The sequence below is a fragment of the Phoca vitulina genome, unplaced genomic scaffold (assembly GCF_004348235.1).
Source record: "Phoca vitulina isolate PV1807 unplaced genomic scaffold, GSC_HSeal_1.0 scaffold1, whole genome shotgun sequence".
NCBI lineage: Eukaryota > Metazoa > Chordata > Mammalia > Carnivora > Phocidae > Phoca > Phoca vitulina.
The window spans coordinates 69,250,083-69,270,658 of NW_022589704.1; the positions used below are offsets into that span (position 1 = coordinate 69,250,083).

General features: G+C 38.6%; 1 protein-coding gene across 6 annotated transcripts in view; it reads right to left on the reverse strand.

The window, feature by feature from the left end:
- Positions 1-20,576, reverse strand: part of TANK (TRAF family member associated NFKB activator) — a 93,672-nt gene that overhangs the window by 62,745 nt on the left and 10,351 nt on the right. Inside the window, exon 1 of one of the 6 annotated variants that reach the window (XM_032409547.1) lies at positions 14,728-14,833. The exons of 1 other annotated variant lie outside the window; for it this stretch is intronic. Coding sequence is in view for 3 of the 5 variants with exons in the window: in XM_032409523.1 (XP_032265414.1) it covers positions 14,369-14,376 (8 nt within the window). In the remaining 2 variants the exon portion in view is untranslated. Of the gene's footprint in view, positions 1-14,368; positions 14,882-20,576 lie in introns of those variants that run through there. 4 more of the 6 variants (XM_032409523.1, XM_032409530.1, XM_032409565.1 and 1 more) reach the window with 4 other exon arrangements.

Consider the following 20,576-nt stretch of genomic DNA (forward strand, 5'->3'; position numbering starts at 1 on the left):
GTATTCTCCCAGGGTGCCATGGTGGATATGTTCATTTGATAAAACATTGCCAAGTAAGAGCAAAGCCTGTACTGGGCACCACTGACACTGAGAACAAAAGAAACATGAAACCTATCTTCCCAAAGGTACCATTAGCTATAACTTAAACTGTATATATATGTACCCTGAGGTATCCAAAGGCTATAGAATTGGGAGAGGAAAGTGGTTACATCTATTTTTGAGGTTTAGGAAAGGCTTTGAGAGGTAGGTAACATTTGTACTATGATATTTTGAATTTGAATTTGAATTATGGATAGGAATGATCTCACCCATTCCTTTTATTTGATTATCAAATAGTGATCCTTTCTAGAACAGGTTCCCAAGGGCTATAAAGATGTTTTTAGTGTTAGATAATATCCATTCTTCACTAAAAAAGGCTAGGATAATAAGCATTTCTTTATGCATTGTTCAGCTTGATTTTTCTCTTTCTTTTTTAAATATTTTTTTGGGAAAGAGTGTGCACATGCAAGGGGAGGGGAGAAGAGAGAGAGGGAGAGAGAGAGAATCTCAAGCAGGCTCCCTGCTGAGCGAGAAGCCCCACCTGAGGCTTGATCTCAGGCCTGAGATCATGACCTGAGCCGAAATCAAGAGTCAGGTGCTTCACCAACTGAGCCACCCAGGCGCCCCTTGATTTTTCTAATCATACAGCTCTGCAAACCTGAGACAATTCTTCAGTATAACAATGACGGTTACTTACAGAAATGACTGATTAGGCTAGTGCTCTTCCCATGATGCTTGAAAAGCAGCAGCAATGAGAATGAAATAAAGGGTAAGTCTTTTATCTTCAATGAACCTCAATTTTCCTTTCTTTTAAAATGAAGGGGCTGGGGATGCCTGGGTGGCTCAGTCGGTTAAGCGTCTGCCTTTGGCTCAGGTCATGATCCCAGGGTCCTGGGACTGAGTCCCATATTGGGGTCCACGCTCAGTGGGGACCTTGCTTCTCCCTCTGCCCCTCCCCCTGAGCGTGGTCTCTCTCTCTCTCTCTCACCCTCTCTCTCAAATAAATAAAAATCTTTAGAAAAAAATAAATAAAACGAAGGGGCTAAATAATATAATCTCCTTCAACTTTATGATTATATAGCATTTCCAAATAAATACAGAGTATTGAAGCTATTGCTTGGGAAATACAGTGATATACTTTTCCTCATATGATATGATAGCTTTAAAAGAAGTAGTCATTTTGTCTTAAATTGTACTATAAACTAGGCCTTGGTTACAAACCAGCTGATATGGCATTTAATTTCAAGATGGTGAGAAGCATGGAGTAAAGTTATATAGGGTGTCCTGGAATTAAAGAGATGATATGATACTGTGAAAATATGTGATATAAAAATATGTGAAATAACACTGTAAAGATGACTTTATTTATTTAATAACATTTATGTATGTCCTCCTAACACTTAACTACGTAGAATGAAAAAAGTAAAGGCTCTGGATTCAGATCTCCTATCTGCAATTTTCTAGCCATTTACTTGGCTTCTCTGAGTATTAGTTTTCTTATGCTACATAGTTTGCAGTGTTACTATGAAGATTAAATGAAACCATATATGAAGTATATATGTTATCTGTTCCTCAGTATCTATTCTCTTCTCTAATATTCCTGACTTTTAACTGGTATGGTCAGGTGACTATGTTCTGGTCATTGGCAAGTAAGTGCAACTTCCAAGAGGAGCTCTTCACTTTTTTCCCTTCCCCAGCTGGATGGGATGTTGTGGTGAGTCACCTAGAACGGGTGGTAACACTTCAGGGATGGTGGAAGGACAAGGGGATGCAGGAACAAGAAGGAAGATGTCTAGGTCCTTGACACCGTGGAGCTGCCAGATCAGCACTGGACAACTTACACTTTAAATTGTAATATGTGAAAGAAATAAAATTTCTGTCTTATTTAAGCCACTGTCTTTGAGAATATCTTGAGAGAAGTAGAGTTATTTACTAACTGGTACAACAGTCAACACTGGTTCAGTGCTGAATACATCGTATGTGCTCCTTTTTTCCAAGTGAAAGAGACAAAGTGATAGTCTTTGCTTTTTTTCTCTAATTAGAGCTTATAATTTAGTAAGGCAGACAAGCATGAAAATGATTAACCATACTAGCAGGCCAATTATAAATGTGTAAAAAGGTATGATCATATCTTGATAGGGGTCTGGGAAGCACAGGTAGAAGCATTTGCAGGAATTCGCCCAATGGTTCACTGAAGATTTACTGCATATAAGTTTTATCTCAAAAGAAAAAGAAAAAAGAACTGTTAAATAAAAGGTATAAGCAGGGTAACAACTCAATAGGAAAAACAATTAAAATGAGAGGGATTGTAGAAGGCTTCATAGAGGATCTGACACTTAAACTAGGCCCTGAAACATGAGGATTTCAACAAGCAGAGAATGAGAGGGAGGAAAGAATATTCACTCTGAAAGAGCAGAGGCATTGAGAAGTCACTAGTATAGTGCATTTAGGGACTGGAGGTATTCTATTTATGTAAGTCTAAGATGTGTACAGAAGATGGCGAGGTGAGGGTATTAAGACAGAATGGTCAGGGCTACCATGTATGATTGTGCTGCACTACAAAAACCCTAGGGGCACCACTCAGGCAGACCGTAATTGGAATGGAACCCCCTAGAGTTACAGAGAATACTAAGTGCATAAACTATATGCAGCAGACTCAGTTATGGCCAGATTGTAGTGGACCCTGAATGTTACTCTAACAAATTTAGACTTTAACCTGACATTGAGAAGTAATGCAGGATTTCTGGGGTGCCTGGGTGGCTCAGTCAGTTAAGCATCTTGCTCTTGACTTTGGTGGGGAGCCTGCTTCAGGGTTTTCCCCCTCCGCCTGCCCCTCCCCCTGCTCACGTGCACGCACATTCTTTCTCTTTAAAATAAATAAATAAATCTTAAAAAAAAAAGTAATGGAGGATTTTCAAGCAGGAGATAAACATGTTTTAGAAAGGTAAAGTGGATACCCATTGTGGAATACAAACTAATGAGGGAGACAAAGTGAGGATATCCATAGGAAACTACTGCTGTAGTCTGGGTGAAAGATGGGCTTGAACAAGAGCAGGGGAAGTGAAAGATGGAATACATTAAAGAGACATTTCTAAGTCAGAATCAATGGGATTTGTTGGCCAAGTGGATCTAGACAGGAAGGCAGCATTCAGGTCCCTGCAATTCTGAATCAGCTGGCCTGGGATGGGGTCCTGGAATCTGCATTTTAATAAGTAACCCAGGTGACTTTGTTGAAGATGGTTCACCAGCCATTTTTTTCAAAATACTAGGTAGACACTGATGACAGCCAGATAGAGAAACAGGAAGAAAAATGTTTTGGGAAGAAAGATACTGAATACAATTTTGGACAGAAGTGCTATAGAAGACATATAATTAACAATAGGGCAGGAAAAATGTACCAACTGAGTGATAACGAAATCTAGAGGAACAAATATATATTAAGTATGGCTTCCCTCCTGCTTATATCCCTATTCTTAAAGTCCTGTTTCGAATGTCCTCTGATACTAGTAAGTCCTTGGACAGTCAACCAAGCCCAAATCTTTTTACCAAAAAAACCAAATTTTTGAAAGGAAAATAGTGGAGAAAGAAGTAATATTTATTACTGTGTCACTTCATGTCACAAGATGTATACTCTTTTCCTCTCAAATATAAAGCAAAAAAGAGGATAGGGCCACTTATTATCTGGACAATGTAAGAAGGTACATAATAAACTAAGGAATGCATAAAACACTAAGGCATTTTAGCAGAAGTCTGTTATCTTATGTAAAGAGACTATCAGGCAAAACGGTAGGAATGTTATCTAATGCTGTGTTCTGTTAACCCTTACATGCTGTTAAATAACAGGAAAATAACTCTCTGGTAAAGTGTCTGAATGCATTCTTTTTGAAATCTCCCTTCTACTCTGCCAAATTTATGACAAGAAAGTAGAATTACTAATGATCTTGCACAGGAGTAGGACGGTTTGTACCTATCTTCTGGTCTTAACCAGAAGAGTTTGAAAAAAAAAAATATTTTCAGTAATCCTAAAAGAGTCCCCCCAAACAGAACACAATAATGTATGAGATGTCACAGGCTGCACAAAATTCATAGAAGGAAAAGTTGCTTTTGAAGAAGTCGTTAAAATCTCATGAGTTGGGGTGCCTGGGTGGCTCAGTTGGTTAAGCATCTGCCTTCGGTTCAGGTCATGATCCTGGGGTCTTAGGATCAGTCCTGCGTAAGGCTGAGCTGGCAGCCTGCCACTCCACCCTGCTTGTGCACTCTGCTTGTGCGCTGTCTCTCTGTCTCTCTCATGTTTTCTCTCCCTCTCAAATAAATAGAATCTTAAAAAAAATAAAAAAATAAAATCTCACAAGTTAATAGATTAGGGACCCCTCCAGCATCTGTGTGTCATTTACTGTATCAGAACAAAACAAAACCACTATGAAAGGAAAGAGTTCTTTTATGAAGACATAAAACTTTAGGAGACAGATAGGGGACCTTTTCATAAAAAGGCCTATTTTCTCTTAAATCACAGTTTAAATTGCTGAGCGGTCATTTAGTCTTGAGAATATTACCGATGATAAATGGGAACAGGCAAAAGCTTATATAATTATAAAGCTGTACTCTGTGCTCTTAACCACTGGCACGGGACTCCCCAGCTCTTCATACCCCTGCTTTTTAATTTCCCTGAGGACACCTCGAGGCTGTTGGGCAAATGTTTGCAAGTCACAACTTGTTTTTTTAGAAGTAATTGTGAGAACTCCAATGAGAAAATAAATACGGTTTCAGAGATTTCCAGATCTCTATTTCCAGTCATTCCCAAGATGTTTAGGGTGTGACTTTAAATGTTTAGTATGATAAAAGTTTAAAACCAGATATAATACCATGTAACACACTCTTATTCCAGTTGTTGAATACCCCTGAAGACAGGACCCCTAAATCCCTGGGTACCCTGACAAACCAACCTCTCCAACCTGCATCTGTGCCCAAATTGACCGAGTTTCCACTCTTTTCAAAGCCAGTTTTTCTTAAATGTGAATATTCAGACCTAGTAAATCTTAACATTTGCTGTGCTATCCTACTGTGGGGAAGCAAGAGTTTATTAAAAATTTTCACTTTTTTCACTCACTTCTTTTTGTATCTGGAAAAAATAAAAAGATGCTATAAAATAAAGATCCCAAACTTAATTTTTAATTGAGACCACACCCTGTATAAAATATATTAGTTTCTTATTTATTAAGACAATTTGAACATTAGAAAGAAAAATTAAAAAGCCTAGTCAACCAAAGATAAAATCAGATTTGGGAGTAGAGAATACATGCTTGTTGATAGGTGAGGGTGAACAAGTCATTTAACCTTCCTGTGGACCTCAGTTCCCTCATCTGCCCCAGTTTAGGATGTTTAGGGTAGAACGTACTGTACAACATGGGTCAAGAGAATCATCCAGGGTGGTTTAAAAAAACAGATCAGCAAACCTGTCCAAGACTTCTTGGATAATTTTTTGTGGGGGGTAAAGGGGAGAAGAGGGAAGAGCAGTTGTGAGACAATTTTAGAATCACTGCCATAGGGGGTCAATTCATAACTGGAAAAGCGGTGTACTCTGTATAACACTATACAAATATGTACCAAGGCAGGGAAACAGACTTTTTATAAAGTGTCTTTTTTGTTCCACAGTGATCTGCTTTTTGAATTGTTCCAGAAGTATATAGAATTTGGAAACAAAAATAGCAGTTGCTAAGGTAGAAGATGTTCTTAAAAAAAGAAAGAAAAAAAAAGGTATTTTGATACTTTGGCAGATGGCCCAGAGCAATAGCACTCTAACGATCTTGGTTCCCTGAAATTTCCACAACTCATCAGTCTATACAACTGTTTCCTCTGTTAATGGAAGCGACTCCATTAATGGCATTTGCACCAAAGTTCATGTTGAGAAAGAAATCTGAGTGTGACCATAGCTCTTCTCCTACCAAGTAGCAATGGCCCTTTTCACTTGATGCTCCACCCACCAATACTCTAATCATCTCAATTCTATCTAAATTCTCAAACTATCTATAAATAGTTGAGAAAGGGCATAGAACTCAATGACATGCCTTCAATCCAGAAAGGGACACAACCCCAGACCATAAGGACAATTTCAGTTTTGTGTTTGAATGACAAGCATTCCAACAATGAAAGAGGCATTTCCCTATTTCCTCATGGGAAACATTAGGGATGGGGGAGGGACTGATACCTATTGAGGTAATATTACTTGCCAGGTGCTTTATATAAACTACCTTATCTTAATTTTTCTTCTGCAGGAGCATAGATTATCTTCCCTTTCTTTCTACATAAAAACGAGCTTCAAAAGTTTATATAAATTGACTAAAGTCAAAGAATTAGACAATGAAAGACCCAGATAAATCCAGGTTTCTCTGATATGAAAGTCCAATCTCTAGCTCTTTTTACTAATTTAGTTTTTATTTTATTTTTAACCAAAGCTATACATATCTATATTTTAAGGAGTCAAGGAGTTCTACAAGGCTTAAGAAAAACTGTAAATCTCTTGCTCTCTCTTTCCCCTCATTTCCTGCTTCATCTTGGCAACAATTTTTAGCTCCTTTGGTTCTTTCTGGGATTTATCTTGGTATCTCTAAATAACATACTAATATTGCCATTACTGATTTTTCAGTTTTACTTGTCTTCACTATGCAAAGTAAGGATTCAGGTCATAGCTTTGCTATGTTGTCTTCTAGCTTCCATTTGTTTTTGTGGAAGTCCAGAGCCATTTTGATTCCTGATCTTGTACTTAACTCACCTGGTTCACCCCTCACTTCTAGGAAATTTTCTTCAATTATTTTTTGGGCAATTTCTTTCCTTCTGTATTCCTTTGTGGGACTCCTCTATCTGGATGTTGAATCTTCTGAAGTGATACTCTAATTCCTCCCAGCCTCTTCTTCTTAAACGAACTTTTTATTTCATATATAAAGTATCTTAAGCCTGCTGTCTTTGGTAACCAGTATTATTCTGCCAAATGATTGTTAACCAATCCTGAATAAATAAAATAATAAAGTAAGTAGTGGTGCTTCCAGAGCTCTACTGAGGCTGGGGGCGTGTAAACCAAAACAATGTTCCACCAATTGCCCAGCTCAATCAAAACAACTCAACTTTGATTAGTTATATATTTTGGGATTTCAAGTTTGGAAAAGAATCACAGGCTTGGGCGCCTGGGTGGCTCAGTTGGTTAAGCGACTGCCTTTGGCTCAGGTCATGATCCCAGGGTCCTGGATCGAGTCCCACATCAGGCTCCCCCTGCTCTGCGGGGAGCCTGCCTCTCCCTCTGCCTCTGCCTGACATTCCCCCTGCTTGTGCTCTCTCTCTGTCAAATAAATAAATAAAATCTTAAAAAAAAAAAAAAAAGAATCACAGGCTTAAAGGTATCAGATTCTCACCACCTCCACCCTGAATGATTTATAAGGCTTTAGTAAGGTCTATTTTTTGTGGGGTAGAGACAAGTATGGGTGATTTGGGAGGTGGGAAAGGCCCCTCTGTTGGGTTTTGCCCACTGCTGAGACTACTGTGTCTAGGTAAGTGGTCTGCCAGGTTCACACTTGTGGTAAGAGGCCACTTTAAATCTAAAGAAGTTTCAGGATGGGGGGAGGAAATCACCTGGAGCTACCTCTTCCACTCCACCCTAGAAAAGAAAGTCATCTGCTTTTCCAACCCCTTAGGGTATGAATAATAATAAGCATTCACATTCTATTTCAGAAAAGTTGCCACCTTAGCAAAAGAAGAGGTAAATAAGTTAGTGGAAGATACCCCCTTTTTTGTATTTTAGCTCTGTGTTCACTTTTTCACCCATGAAAATCATCAGAAGCAAAAAGCACAAGTCAATAACATAGTAAATACACTTAAATAAAAGGACATCCTCTGTCTTAGGGTAAATTTTTTTAAGACACTCAAAAGTCCATGGGATGCCTGGGTGGCTCAGTCAGTTAAGCGTCTGCTTTCAGCTCAGGTCATGATCCCAGGGTCCCTGAATCGAGTCCCACATCAGGCTCCCTGCTCGGCGGAGAGCCTGCTTCTCCCTCTCCCTCTGCTGCTCCCCCTGCTTGTGCTCTCTCTTTCTGATAAATAAATAAAATACTAAAAAAAAGAAAAAAGTCTGTGTGTTTTCCCCACTTAAAGAAAGGAAATGGAAAAGAACTGTCACTCCTAACAGTTATAATCATTTCCCACTCTTAAGAGAGTTCCCTAACATAAGCAGCCAATTCTCCAAAATAACAGTTTGCATTTCTGGTCTCACTTTCTGATATACCCATAGCACACTGCACTAGAACTGTGACTGTGTTGCAGTCAGGCAGCTGAAATAATAGAAACTTAAATACCATTGATCCAGCAGTGTCAGAATTTAGATTTTATATTTTTTCTATAAGCTGGTAGTATGCTAAATGTATCAGGATAAACAAGGTAAGATGAACCCCCCCAAAGATCAACCCAAAACCTCCCCAGACCAGGCTCCCCATTTTGCTGGATGTTCGGACTTGGTGAAACTTTTTGTGTTATCTTCTAAGAGTTCAAAGATTTCACAAAGACCACACCCATGTGTCTCAGCTTTGCCTTACTTCCTTTTTTTTTGGTCCAGTAGTACTTCTTTCTCTCAAACTGTTTATCAAATTCTAGGAGTTGAAGTGCACAACCAAACAGTGTAACACCAAAAGAGAAATTGGGCATGGCACGATGTTCTACCCCAAGGTAAACAGAAACATGGCACTGTTCAGTTAGCTTCCTCAGCTTCCTAAGGAGTATCCTCTCCTGAGTAAGGATCATGTTAAAATCTGGAGATGGGGGGGTAGAATGGGGTTTATGCAGTTTAAAATGGCTATTTAATATTAAAAATCTGTTTTCATAAATCATATAAAGTAGTGCTCTGCAGAATATTCTTAGATGGGGGAACTACAAGAGCAAGTTTATATTCAGTATGAGGAGGTGTAAGAGAAGACTGTGGGAAGGAGGAGCAAATATTAAATCTCCTTGGATGTGTGAGATTTTAACGTTTATGAAAAAGGAGAGAAGGATTTTAAAAAGCCAAGAACCATCAATATCAAAGGAAAGGCATTTCTAATTTAGTGATAGGAAATATATGAAATTCTATTATATGAAATGCTACATAACAAGTGGCTATGAATAATACAAGCATTTAAATATCCCATAAGAGCAGGTGATTTTATTCAAGTGATTTGAAATAACATATTATTTTGAAGAGACCTAAGTCCCTGATTTCCGTCCTTTTAGCAAGTCACTCTCCCTAGCAAAATTACCCGGTTGTGTGCTCCAGAGAACAATTCTCTATACCTCACTCTATGCAAATATTTCAAAGATTCTTAAAACTTCAACTTCTTAAGTAACCATCAAAATAGAACTCATGTTATTCTTCTTTATCCGCTCAATTCCCAATAATTCCTTACTGAAATGACTTGAAAGACAGACCTTGTTTTCACAACCTATTTTTCATAGACACTTTTTTTTTTCAAACCAAAAGTATTGGTAGTAAGTGAAAGCTAATGCAGATCATCAGTGCTCAGTTTACTCTCATAATTTAGTATTGATAATTACTATCATAGAGATATTATCTCTGGATAAAAGGAAGAAAACTCAGGTTACTATACAGGACATTTCCCCTATGAGATAAGTATTATTTACTTCCCAGACTCTTTTTCTTTAAAACAAAAAACAAACAAACAAAGTCCCTTAAGGTCCCTTAAGAATTCTTGTTTGCACAACTGTAAATACATTCAACACCACAAAACTGTACATTTAAAAATGGTTATGATGGTAAATTTCACGTTTTATGTATTTCACCATAATTTTAAAAGTTTTTATAGACTAAGGATTGAAAAACTATGACATATGTATTACATGGGTCCCAAAGGCTTGTTTTCAGTTGCAAAGGACCTGGTACCGCTGCCTGTTCTGGTCCCCCCAACTTTTCTGAACAGTGTCAAATACCACATCTAGTTCAAAAGACTGTACACTAATTAGCCATCTACCCACAAGGCAGTTCATTTAATATTCTCTGCTATTCTTTTTTTGAAGATGACTCAGAATCTTGGTCCCAGACTATAAAGAGATTTTTGTTACCTATTCTAGATAATAGCCTCCTCTTTCCCTCTACCCATGAATGAAAACCACAGCAGCAAGGAGATGGGGGGAAGGGGAATGGCGGCCACAACATAAATCCTACAGGAACTAGAAATCAAAATTTGGCCTGACATAATGAAACTCAAACTGGTGAAATTAAACAGTAATATACATGCTTATAAGGTGTCAGAAAACAAAATACAAAACAGTAGTACAGCTAATCAGTTAATGCATCATGTCAGAACAGTTAGAATAGTGAAGTTTTACATCACAGGCTACTTATTTTTATTTACCATTTACTTTTGGATAATGAGTATGGCTTTAAAAAACATGCAAAGTCTTTCGTTGTTATATGGCACACTCCTAAATCATGTCAATAATTATTTTATCTAGACTGATATACGATCAATTAAAATACTCAAATATGCAAGCATTCACATAATGCCTGCATCTCTCTGTAAATAACACTTATGAGTGTCTTGAAGTCCTCCACAGTTCACAGATGTATACTGATAAATTACATTACCTGCTTAAGGTCATATTCTTGAGTGATCAAAAAGTGTCTGAAATAATCACTTATAAAAGGTAATAACTCTACCAAAGAGTACACAATACACATGTCACACACATATCTGGACCATGCTAATGTTAATAATTTTCACTTCATATTAAGTAAGTACCGTCAGGCTGAGCTTGCGTATTTTCTTCACCTACTCATTTTGAAACTCTCCTATGGGATTTGGCTACAGTAGAATGTTAGCTCGGTTAGTACCTCTAAAGAAATAAATTTCCCAACAAAATTGGGAAGCTAATGACAACAAAGTGAAACTGATGCTTTCCCAGTTGAGTGTCATTCCTGGTTTCCTTCAGGGCAGAGAAGAACTTGCCCATGTAGACGCAACACCCTTTACTTTATAGTGTAACTGGAGTAGAGGAAAGAAAGAACAGCAATACATTTTATTATCAGCCTCAGCCTACCTATATAGCATTTTCTCTGACTACGGAAAAAAAAAGAGGTGGGGAAGGGGAGAAAAATGACCAGGATCAACACAGAAGTTGTTTTCAATATATTGGTATCTTAAACTCTTCCCTTTATTTGGATTTACTCTGTGGACTTTTTGTTTGTTTGCTTTTTTTAAGTTCTGAGGCTTTTTGCTGAATATTGTTGCTATTTTAAGAACAATGTACTTTCAGGCCAACATGGTTTCATGAGTGAATTCTTTCAAACCTTCTAAGAACAGAGAGCTCTTATGCTGTTTAAACTAACTTCAGTGCAGAGAAAGCAGGAATTCTTCTCAGTTTTTTTTAGGAAACTGTCATAACCCTAATATCAAACTCTGGCAAAGATAACACAGAAAATGATGACTACAGATGATACCCAATTACTGATTTTAAGTAAAAATGTTACCAAAAAGAAACCTATATGCTTAAATATTACACCATGACCAAACATAAGGTGGGTTCACAAACTGGAATTCAACTAAAATAACCCATCATCCTAAGAGGTCAAAGAAAAGCACATAATAGGTCATGACAGATGCCAAAAGCCATTTGACAAAATTCAACTTCCACTTCTAATAAAAATGTTTAGTTAAGTTGTAATGAAAAGACATCATCTTAACAACCAGAAATATACAGACCAAATGAACACTCAACATCCATTATTCAAAATGCTCTCAATGTGCTAGTCAATGTAAACACACACATACACACACACACAACCTTGGCCTAAAATCCATTCTCTGTGGGGTGTGTGGGCGGCTCAGTAGGTTAAGCATCTGACTCTTGATTTCGGCTCAGGTCATGATCTCAGAGTCGTGAGACCGAGCCCCGCTTCAGGCTCTGAGTTGAGCATGAAGCCTGCTTGAGATTCTCTCTCTCCCCACCTCTGCCCCCTCCCCCCTTGCTCTCTAAAATAAAATAAAACAAAATAAAATCCATTCTCTGCAAAAATCCTAGTAAGCTAGAAATATTAAAGACATTTCCTTGATAAACAGAATTTATTGGAAATTAATAGTAAACCCCTTATTTAATGATGACATAGTAAAAACATCCACAAACTAAGAAATAACATATGGATGGCCAGAATCACTGTTACTACATATCACTGCGCTGGAGAAGCTAGCAATTCACTAAATCAAAGAAAGCAAAGAAGTATAAAGATAAGATTATATTTAGATGACTCTTCCTAGAAAATTCAAGGGAAACAATTTATTAAAACTAGTAAGTTTAGGGCGCGTGGGTGGCTCAGTTGGTTAAGCGACTGCCTTCGGCTCAGGTCATGATCCTGGAGGCCCGGAATCGAGTCCCGCATCGGGCTCCCTGCTCAGCGGGGAGTCTGCTTCTCCCTCTGACCCTCCCCTCTCTCATGCTCTCTGTCTCATTCTCTCTCTCAAATAAATAAATAAACTCTTTAAAAACAAAACAAAAAAAAACCAGTAAGTTTAGAAAGTTGGCCAGATATAGAATCACTCATCTAGGTACCAGCCACAAAATATTAGTGAATATAATAGCTAAAACCTCCAAAAGGATTATTTTAATAGTTGTTGTTTTTTTTTTAAGTCTTATTTATTTATTAGAGAGATACACAGCAAGAGAGGGAACACAAGCGGGAGCAGGAAGCCCGATGCAGGGCTCGATCCCAGGACCCTGGGATCATGACCTGAGCGAAAGGCAGATGCTTAATGACTGAGCCAACCAGGTGACCCCAAAGGATTATTTTAATGAAACATGAACAGTTATACTTTAAACTTTACCTCAAAAAGAATGCAATAATATTCAAGAAAATTTTGAAAAAGATAAATGAAGGACTTGCTTTATGAACCACTAAAACATGCTATAATCAGGAGACTGGTATTTGTATAGGAATAGACAAATAGAATAAAGCAACAGAATAATAATAATAAAAGACCCATATATACATGGAAATTTATTATAATACAGTAGTATTCTAGTCAGGAAGAAATGATTTCAACAAATGATTTCAGGAAAAACGGCTAAATCCCTACCTTATATAATGTACAAAAATAATTTTCAGATATTTTAATGAATAAAGCATAAAAAACTAAAAAAGAATAGACAATACAGGAAAATAATTTTTTGAGTGGGAACTGCCTTCTTAAGTAATAGAAAGCCTGGGTATTTTAAACCAAAAGACTGACAGTTCTTGAAAATATCCGCCATATATTTCACAAAGAATTAATATTTCTGCACCCTAATAGAATATAGATAAATAATTCTGAAGAATAATGGGCAAAATGTATGGGCAAGTCACGTTAAGAGATGGTTAACTACATTATGGTACATCCTGTCAAAGAATACCATGCTGACGTTAAGATAAAGTAGAGCTATGTATGGCAAGATTTCCACCATATATTTTTTCTTATCTGAACACGCAGATAACAGAATGGTATGCATATATACTCTCACTTTCACAAGGAAACGAAATAACATGTTTATACACATGTAAGAGTGATGTGGAAGGCCTTGTGAAGTACTACGACTGGGGAGAGAACTGAGAAAAAAGTTTCATTTTCTCTATAAATTGCTGACTTTATACATGATCGTATCATTTTAGGGTTTCCCTCTCCACCCAAATGATGAAAAAATAATTTTTCAACAGAATACAGCGCTTACTTCTCTGCTACCCCTCGTTTGAAACGTGTATTCCACCAGGGTAAGGAGGCAGATCATTTCATTTTCCTTCATTTTCATGTCACTTCACTTCCGTTACTACCATTTCTCCCTTTGGACAACTTGTCAAAAGCATCAGAGAAATAAAGGACACTTGACATAGCAAGGCTGTTCAATTCTTGATTGCTACAGTATAACAAGGAAGACAAAATTACTCTTTGGTTTGAGTATCTTCCCCCTACTTACTTCACTTCTTGACAAGCAAGGCTTTTTACACCTGTAACTCGTTACTACTCAGTTTACACCGGAGTTGAGACCCTACCTAACGCCTGGGCTTCCCCTGGGGGTAGGGTTTGCTTTTGCTTTTTCCGCCTCGCCCACCCATTCTCTCCATGACCCTCGGGGAAGTTACCCCACTTCTCATTGACACGGCTGTGATGACACCCCACAGGAAAGCAGCGCAATTGTGCAACAACCTTGGGAAGAACAACAGAAAGACCTACTTAAAAGTTTTCGAAAGAATAACCACGATAGTACTGCTTCCGGAAGACAACCCTTGCCCCGAAAGGAGTCTGGGACTTTGGGGACGGGGCCCACGGCTCACCCTGACATCGCAAGCCCTGCCTCCCCTCTTTCCCCGCGAAGTCAAGTCACCGCGAGCGGTGGACGCGCAGTTGGGCTGGATCCCTCCCCAGAGAGCGTCGCGGCGGGGAGAGCGTTGCTGCGCTGACGTCGCGGGCTCGGAAAGCCCCTCCCGGGTCCGCTCGGGGACGCACACCCGGGTGGTTTTTCTCGCACTACGTCTCTCTCCACTCTGAGAACTGGTCGTCTCCGCAGCTCCTCGGCTTCTTTCCCTGCGGCACCCGTACTGCCAGCGCACCGCCCTCGCTCACACACAAGTTCCCCGCCGTTGTGCTCGACGGGTTCCGACAGACCAACTCGTTCGCGAAGTTTCTTACTCACAGTTCAGGGATTCGGCGCCTGTCTCTCACGACCCGGATCGGCGGCGCCGGGCCGAGTCAGTCGACCGGAAGTTGTTTTCCGTTCCAGTTCAGAGGGCAGCGCCTGCGCATGGAGCTTTTAACCCTTCACCCTCCACCCGGCCAGGCCAGGCCGGACCCCAACGGTCCCACCCACCCTCGCCCCGCCTATCCAAGGCCCGCCCATCTAAGCCGCACCCCGCCGCGCCCCGCAGGGAAAAGTACCGGCGCCTAAAGTCAACAATGTCCAGGTTAAAGGTCACCTGAGGGCCTTGGAGAGATTTTTACTGAACAGAAACTAGCCAGGTCTAACATCACCCTGTATGTGAGTTAGCGTACACAAGAATCATCCTAGATGCTTGTTAAAGATGTAGATTCACCAGTTCACCCCTAGATATCTTAGAGTTCAGAGCAATTGGGGTGAAGCCTGGAACCTGCATTTTTGTCTCATCCTGTGAATGTGATTGAGGTGATTAAAGTCCACACAGAAACAAAAACACTACACACACACACTCTCTCTCTCTCTCACACACTCACACACAAGCACACCCATTTGGTTTTTCCCCAGTTGTAATAACCTTTCCCTAAATGTACTTGCTAAAGTTGAATGGTTGCTAGATACAAGTAGACCTAAAGAGAAAATTCTCATGAATTAAGACTTCTCCATTATTCCATTTCCTAGCCATGCTTGAATATTCTCCAAGACAGAAAGTTTAGACAGATACCTCTAGAAGTGTTTGAACTCTCAGTTTTAGCTCTTGTACCTCCTGGCTCAGGCAAGTTGCTTAACCTAACAAACCTTACTTTTTATCTGACAAATGGAGACAGTGATAACCTACTTCACTGGATGGATGGCTGTGAGGATCAATCCAATAATGTAAGCAAAAGCACCTGGTAAATTTTAGAATGCTCTTCAAACGAAAGATATTGTCCAGAGTCACTCGTATCAGGCTGGCTCCTTGCCACCACGAAGGTTTTCCATCAGATTCCTTGCACGAAAATAGCAGTCAAATTCATGGCACAGGTGGAAGCTTCCTGAGAGGACTGAAGTGTAGGACTTATCCACGTTGACTGGAGCATGACTGCATCTGGCTGAATGCATGTAGCGCTCTCAGAAGCTTCCATAGTAATAGGAAGCTTCCTATTTTATTTATTTAACTTAAGAATATTTTTTAAAATCTCACCACTTTTGCACATATCTGACATGGGTTGATAATGTTTGAAAAAGACCTCCTCACCAAGCACAAGCATACTAAGGACATCGAAGTAATAGTTTGAGAGCCTGGATTAAAATGACCATGAATACTATATGTTGTTATCAGGCACAGCCTGCTCTAGAACATAGTTTATATCCATAGACTTGACAAAATTTCTGAAGTTGAGAACTTTCTTGTCCTGGTGATCTTGGCCAATCCATGCCTGATTAAGTCTTCAGCCAATGATTCTTTATTCATCCTGAAAGATTCAAGCCTAGGTCTGGAATTCTTGAGCTCCATTTTTTCTGGTCATATAGTCCCATATAACTCAGAAGCTGCTATCTTCTCAGGGGAGCCCAGCATCTTGCTCTTTCTGGGATTGTATTTTTTCTCTGTTAGAGCAGGAGGCTCAGGTTCTGGTTGCCACACTTCCTCCTTACACTTCTGAGCTATGGATGTTTGTACTTCTTTACTAGGCTTGTAAATCCAAGATTTAAAAACCTACCAAGTTACAGTGCACTTTTTAATATTCGGTTTACTTTTAAAAGTCAAAGCCAAAACATATTGCAAAAAAATGTTGAAACAAACAGAAACTTCTCGTATATCACTGTGATCAGTTGAACAGTTTCTTATAACAAGTAATTGAGTTAAATATGACAGTAAAGCACTGTTTTTTTAAAGAATTTTTTTATAGCAGTTTTAGGTTTATAGCAAAATTGAGTGGGAGGTACAGAGATTTCCCATATACTCGCTATCCTAACTTATGCAGAAATCTCTTCCATTATTTTTTTTTAAAGATTTTTTATTTATTTATTTGACAGAGAGAGACACAGCGAGAGAGGGAACACAAGCAGGGGGAGTGGGAGAGGGAGAAGCAGGCTCTCCGCTGAGCGGGGAGCCCGATGCGGGGCTCGATCCCAGGACCCTGGGATCATGACCTGAGCCGAAGACAGACGCTTAACGACTGAGCCACCCAGGCGCCCCAAATCTCTTCCATTATTAATATCTCCCACCAGAGTGGTATATTTGTCACAACTGATGAATCTACATCAACATAACATTGTCTTCCAAAGTCCATAGTTTCCTTTAGGGTTCATCCTGGACAGATATATAATAACATGTATCCATCATTGTAGTATCATACTATACTAGAGTAGTTTCACTGCCACAAAAATCCTCTGGGCTCCACTTATTCATCCCTCCCACCCCCAATCTCTGTCAACCACTCATCTTTTTACTGTCTCCATAGTTTTGCCTTTTCCAGAAAGTCCTATGGTTGGTATCAAAAAGTATGTAGCCTTTTCAGATTGACTTCTTTCACTTAGTAATGTACATTTCAGTTTCCTCCGTGTCTTTTCATGACTTGGTAGCTTGTTTCTTTTTTAGCACTGAATAATATTCCATTGTCTGGGTGTACCACAGTTTATTTATCCATTAACCTACTAAGGGACGTCTCGGTTGCTTCCAATTTTAGGCGATTATAAATTGAGCTCCTGTAACATTTGTGTGCAGGTTTTTGTGTGGACATAAGTTTTCAACTCCTTTGGGTAAATACCAAGGAGTAGGATTGTTGGATTGTGTGTATATTTAGTATGTTTAGCTTGGAAAGAAGCTGTCAAACTATCTTCCAAAGTGACTGGACCATTTTGTATGCCCACTAGCAATGAATGAGAGTTCCTGTTGCTCCACATCCCTGCCAGCATTTGGTGTTGTCAGTGTTCTAGATCTTGGCCATGTAGTATATCTCATTGTTTTAATTTTCACTTTCCTGATGACATATGGTGTGGAGCATCTTCTCATATGGTTATTTGCCATCTATCTGTATATCTTCTCTGGTGAGATATCTGTTAAGATCTTTGGCCCATTTAAATTTGTGTTCTTTGATTTCTTCTTGTTGAACTTTAAGAGTTCTTTGTGTATTTTGGCTAACAGTCCTTTATCAGATGTATCTTTTGCAAATATTTTCTCCCAGTATGTGGCTGGTCTTTTCATTCTCTTGACAGGGTCTTTTGCAGAGCAGAAATTTTTTTATTTTAATGAAGTCTAACTCACCCAACTTTTGAGCAAATTGAAAGAGCTGCTTTGGTGATTTCTAATTGAAACAGTGGAGTTTAATAATACACCCAGAATCTAAAACTAAATGCATAAGCATTTTGAATGTGGAGGTGTTAAGAGCTTTGAATAAGGTATAAAAAAATTAAACATACACATTACTTAAATATATATTTTTCTCTCCTTTCAATCCCATGATGTTGTAATCATAAAGAGAAATGGCTGCATATTTCTCCAGTGTGTGAAACATGCATGAATGCTGGGGTAAGTAGATGAATTTTAGGCTAAGATAATGTCAAACATTTTCCTTTTTCTATAATGACGATGAATTTTTTAGAACTGACATACAGTATATTTTATTAAGGTTAGGAATTGAGTTGAGACATTTGAGGATTAGTCCTTTAAAAGAAGACATAATTTCACTTCAATTTTCCTTTACTCATAATATATTAATATACGTTAGGTTAGCAAGCAGTACTATGGGGTAGAATGGGATGAAAATGAGAACTGCAGGCTCATTAAAAATATTTTGGGTTCTATTTTCAAAAGTGCTTAATATTTTATTGAGCGTTCTGAATATAAATCTAGGGACAAGGAATGCTGCCAGCATAAACTTACTACAACTTGGAATGTCAGGTATGCATCAATGATCTCCATCAAATCTTTGATGTGAAGTATCACTATTAATAGAATCTGGTTGACTTCCGATTTAGGATGACATCTGGACTAGCTGTTTGTGTTTCAGACTCTAAATTAAATGCGTAATAAAAAATCAGAAAAATATGAGAACTCATAATAGCACTGAAAGGAAGAATTGATGACCAGATCCAGCATGTATGGCTGAGCAGGCTCTGCCCTATACAGAGCACCCAGCTGACAGGGGTGGTCACTTGCCAAGCTTTGCCCTCTTGGGCTTGAGTCTTCCCCAAAGGAATGCCTTTTTCTAAGTCAGAAAAAAAGCATCAAAAGAGTAGCTGTAACCCTGCCAACAAGCATCCTAGTGACAAAATTTGACGGGATTTCCAATCATTTCCAAGAACTGTGGGGCTGAAATGGACATAACCTTTGTTGCTTGAGAATGAGGAAATCTGCTGGCCTGAAGAACAGTAATAAAATGATCTGCCTCATGGCACCTGCTAGTGAATTGGGCAGTAACCCCACTACTATGTGTGACCTATACATAGTATTTGACACCTCCTTGCCCCAATGTCCCCCATTAGTACTTCTCTCTATTATCATTTTTTGAGCTGTGGTTTGGAGTATACCAACATGATCCCAATGGAAGTGGATAAATGTGATGCTCTATATTTAAGGATATGTGAAGCCAATAATGAAAGGGGATGAGCAGACAGAGCTGTGGGTTTGACTATTTCTCAGACTTTCACTTTTCATATATGGTTCCTATCAAGGAAAAGACCAATGATTGTTTCTGATTAACCAGGAATTCTCCTCTTCATCCTAAAATAACTAGGCAATAAGGGTAAGGGATCTCACCTCAGGTCAATACCTATAGTGACAAAATTAATAAATGTCAGCTTCAGGACAAAAATGTCCCTGTGATCTGTGCATGCCTACTTGTCTCTCAGCTCCATATCTGTGCTGAGGAGCTGATAGAAATCAGGCAGATAATGAGAAGAACCAAGGAAAATCCATACATCTGGTTAGTAAGGGCTACAGAATGATTGGAATGAGAAAATACAAGACAAAGCATCCCTTTGAAAAGATTATACTGCATAAAGGAAGAAAACAGAGTTCTCAAAATGCAGAGACAATGAAACTTTGGAAAATGGTTTACCAGACGTGTAAGTAGATGGGAAAAATCTGCTTTGCATTTTCTGTGAAAAAAGAGATGTCATATTAGACAAGATATTAGACTAAGAAAAGGAAGGACCTAGTTAAGAGGCAGGGAGAAATAAAAATAAAGTTGGATAAGTTAAGGCTGTAAGGACATAAAACATGCAATGGCAAAATTAAAATATGATTTGAACATAATCAAGGATGGAATCAATACTGCAGAATATTAAATCAGTGATTAGAGTAAAAGCCTGAAAAACTCTCTCAAATGTCAATCGAAAGGACAAATAGATGAAAACCATGAAATGGATAGTGGAAAGAAACTGCTCTAACTTTTTCCTGAAGAAGAGATCAGAGTAAATAGAACAGAAATAGCAACCAAAGATATATCAGAAGATATATCCAAAGCAATTGGAGATGAAAAGGACTGCATAAGTTTTGAAACATATTAGTGAAAAGAGACCAAACACTTTGACATATCCTGATAAAAATTTTGATATGAAATGATTTATCAATTTATTTATTTATTCAGCAAATATTTTGTGAGTGCTTGCTATGTGCTAAAAGTTAGGGATGCAAAGATGACCAAGACACAGTCCTACTTTAAAAGAACTTAGTGTCTGTTCTGGGTAACATACATAGGAGAAGCAGACTGTTGCTGCACAATGTGGTATTATAATATTACAATAGTGGTCAGTATAGGGTACTTTGAAAACACACTGGAGTCCAGGCTTGAGAGGGTAAGGGAAGTTTTCCTAAATCTAAAATATGGTAAGAATTCAATAAGAAT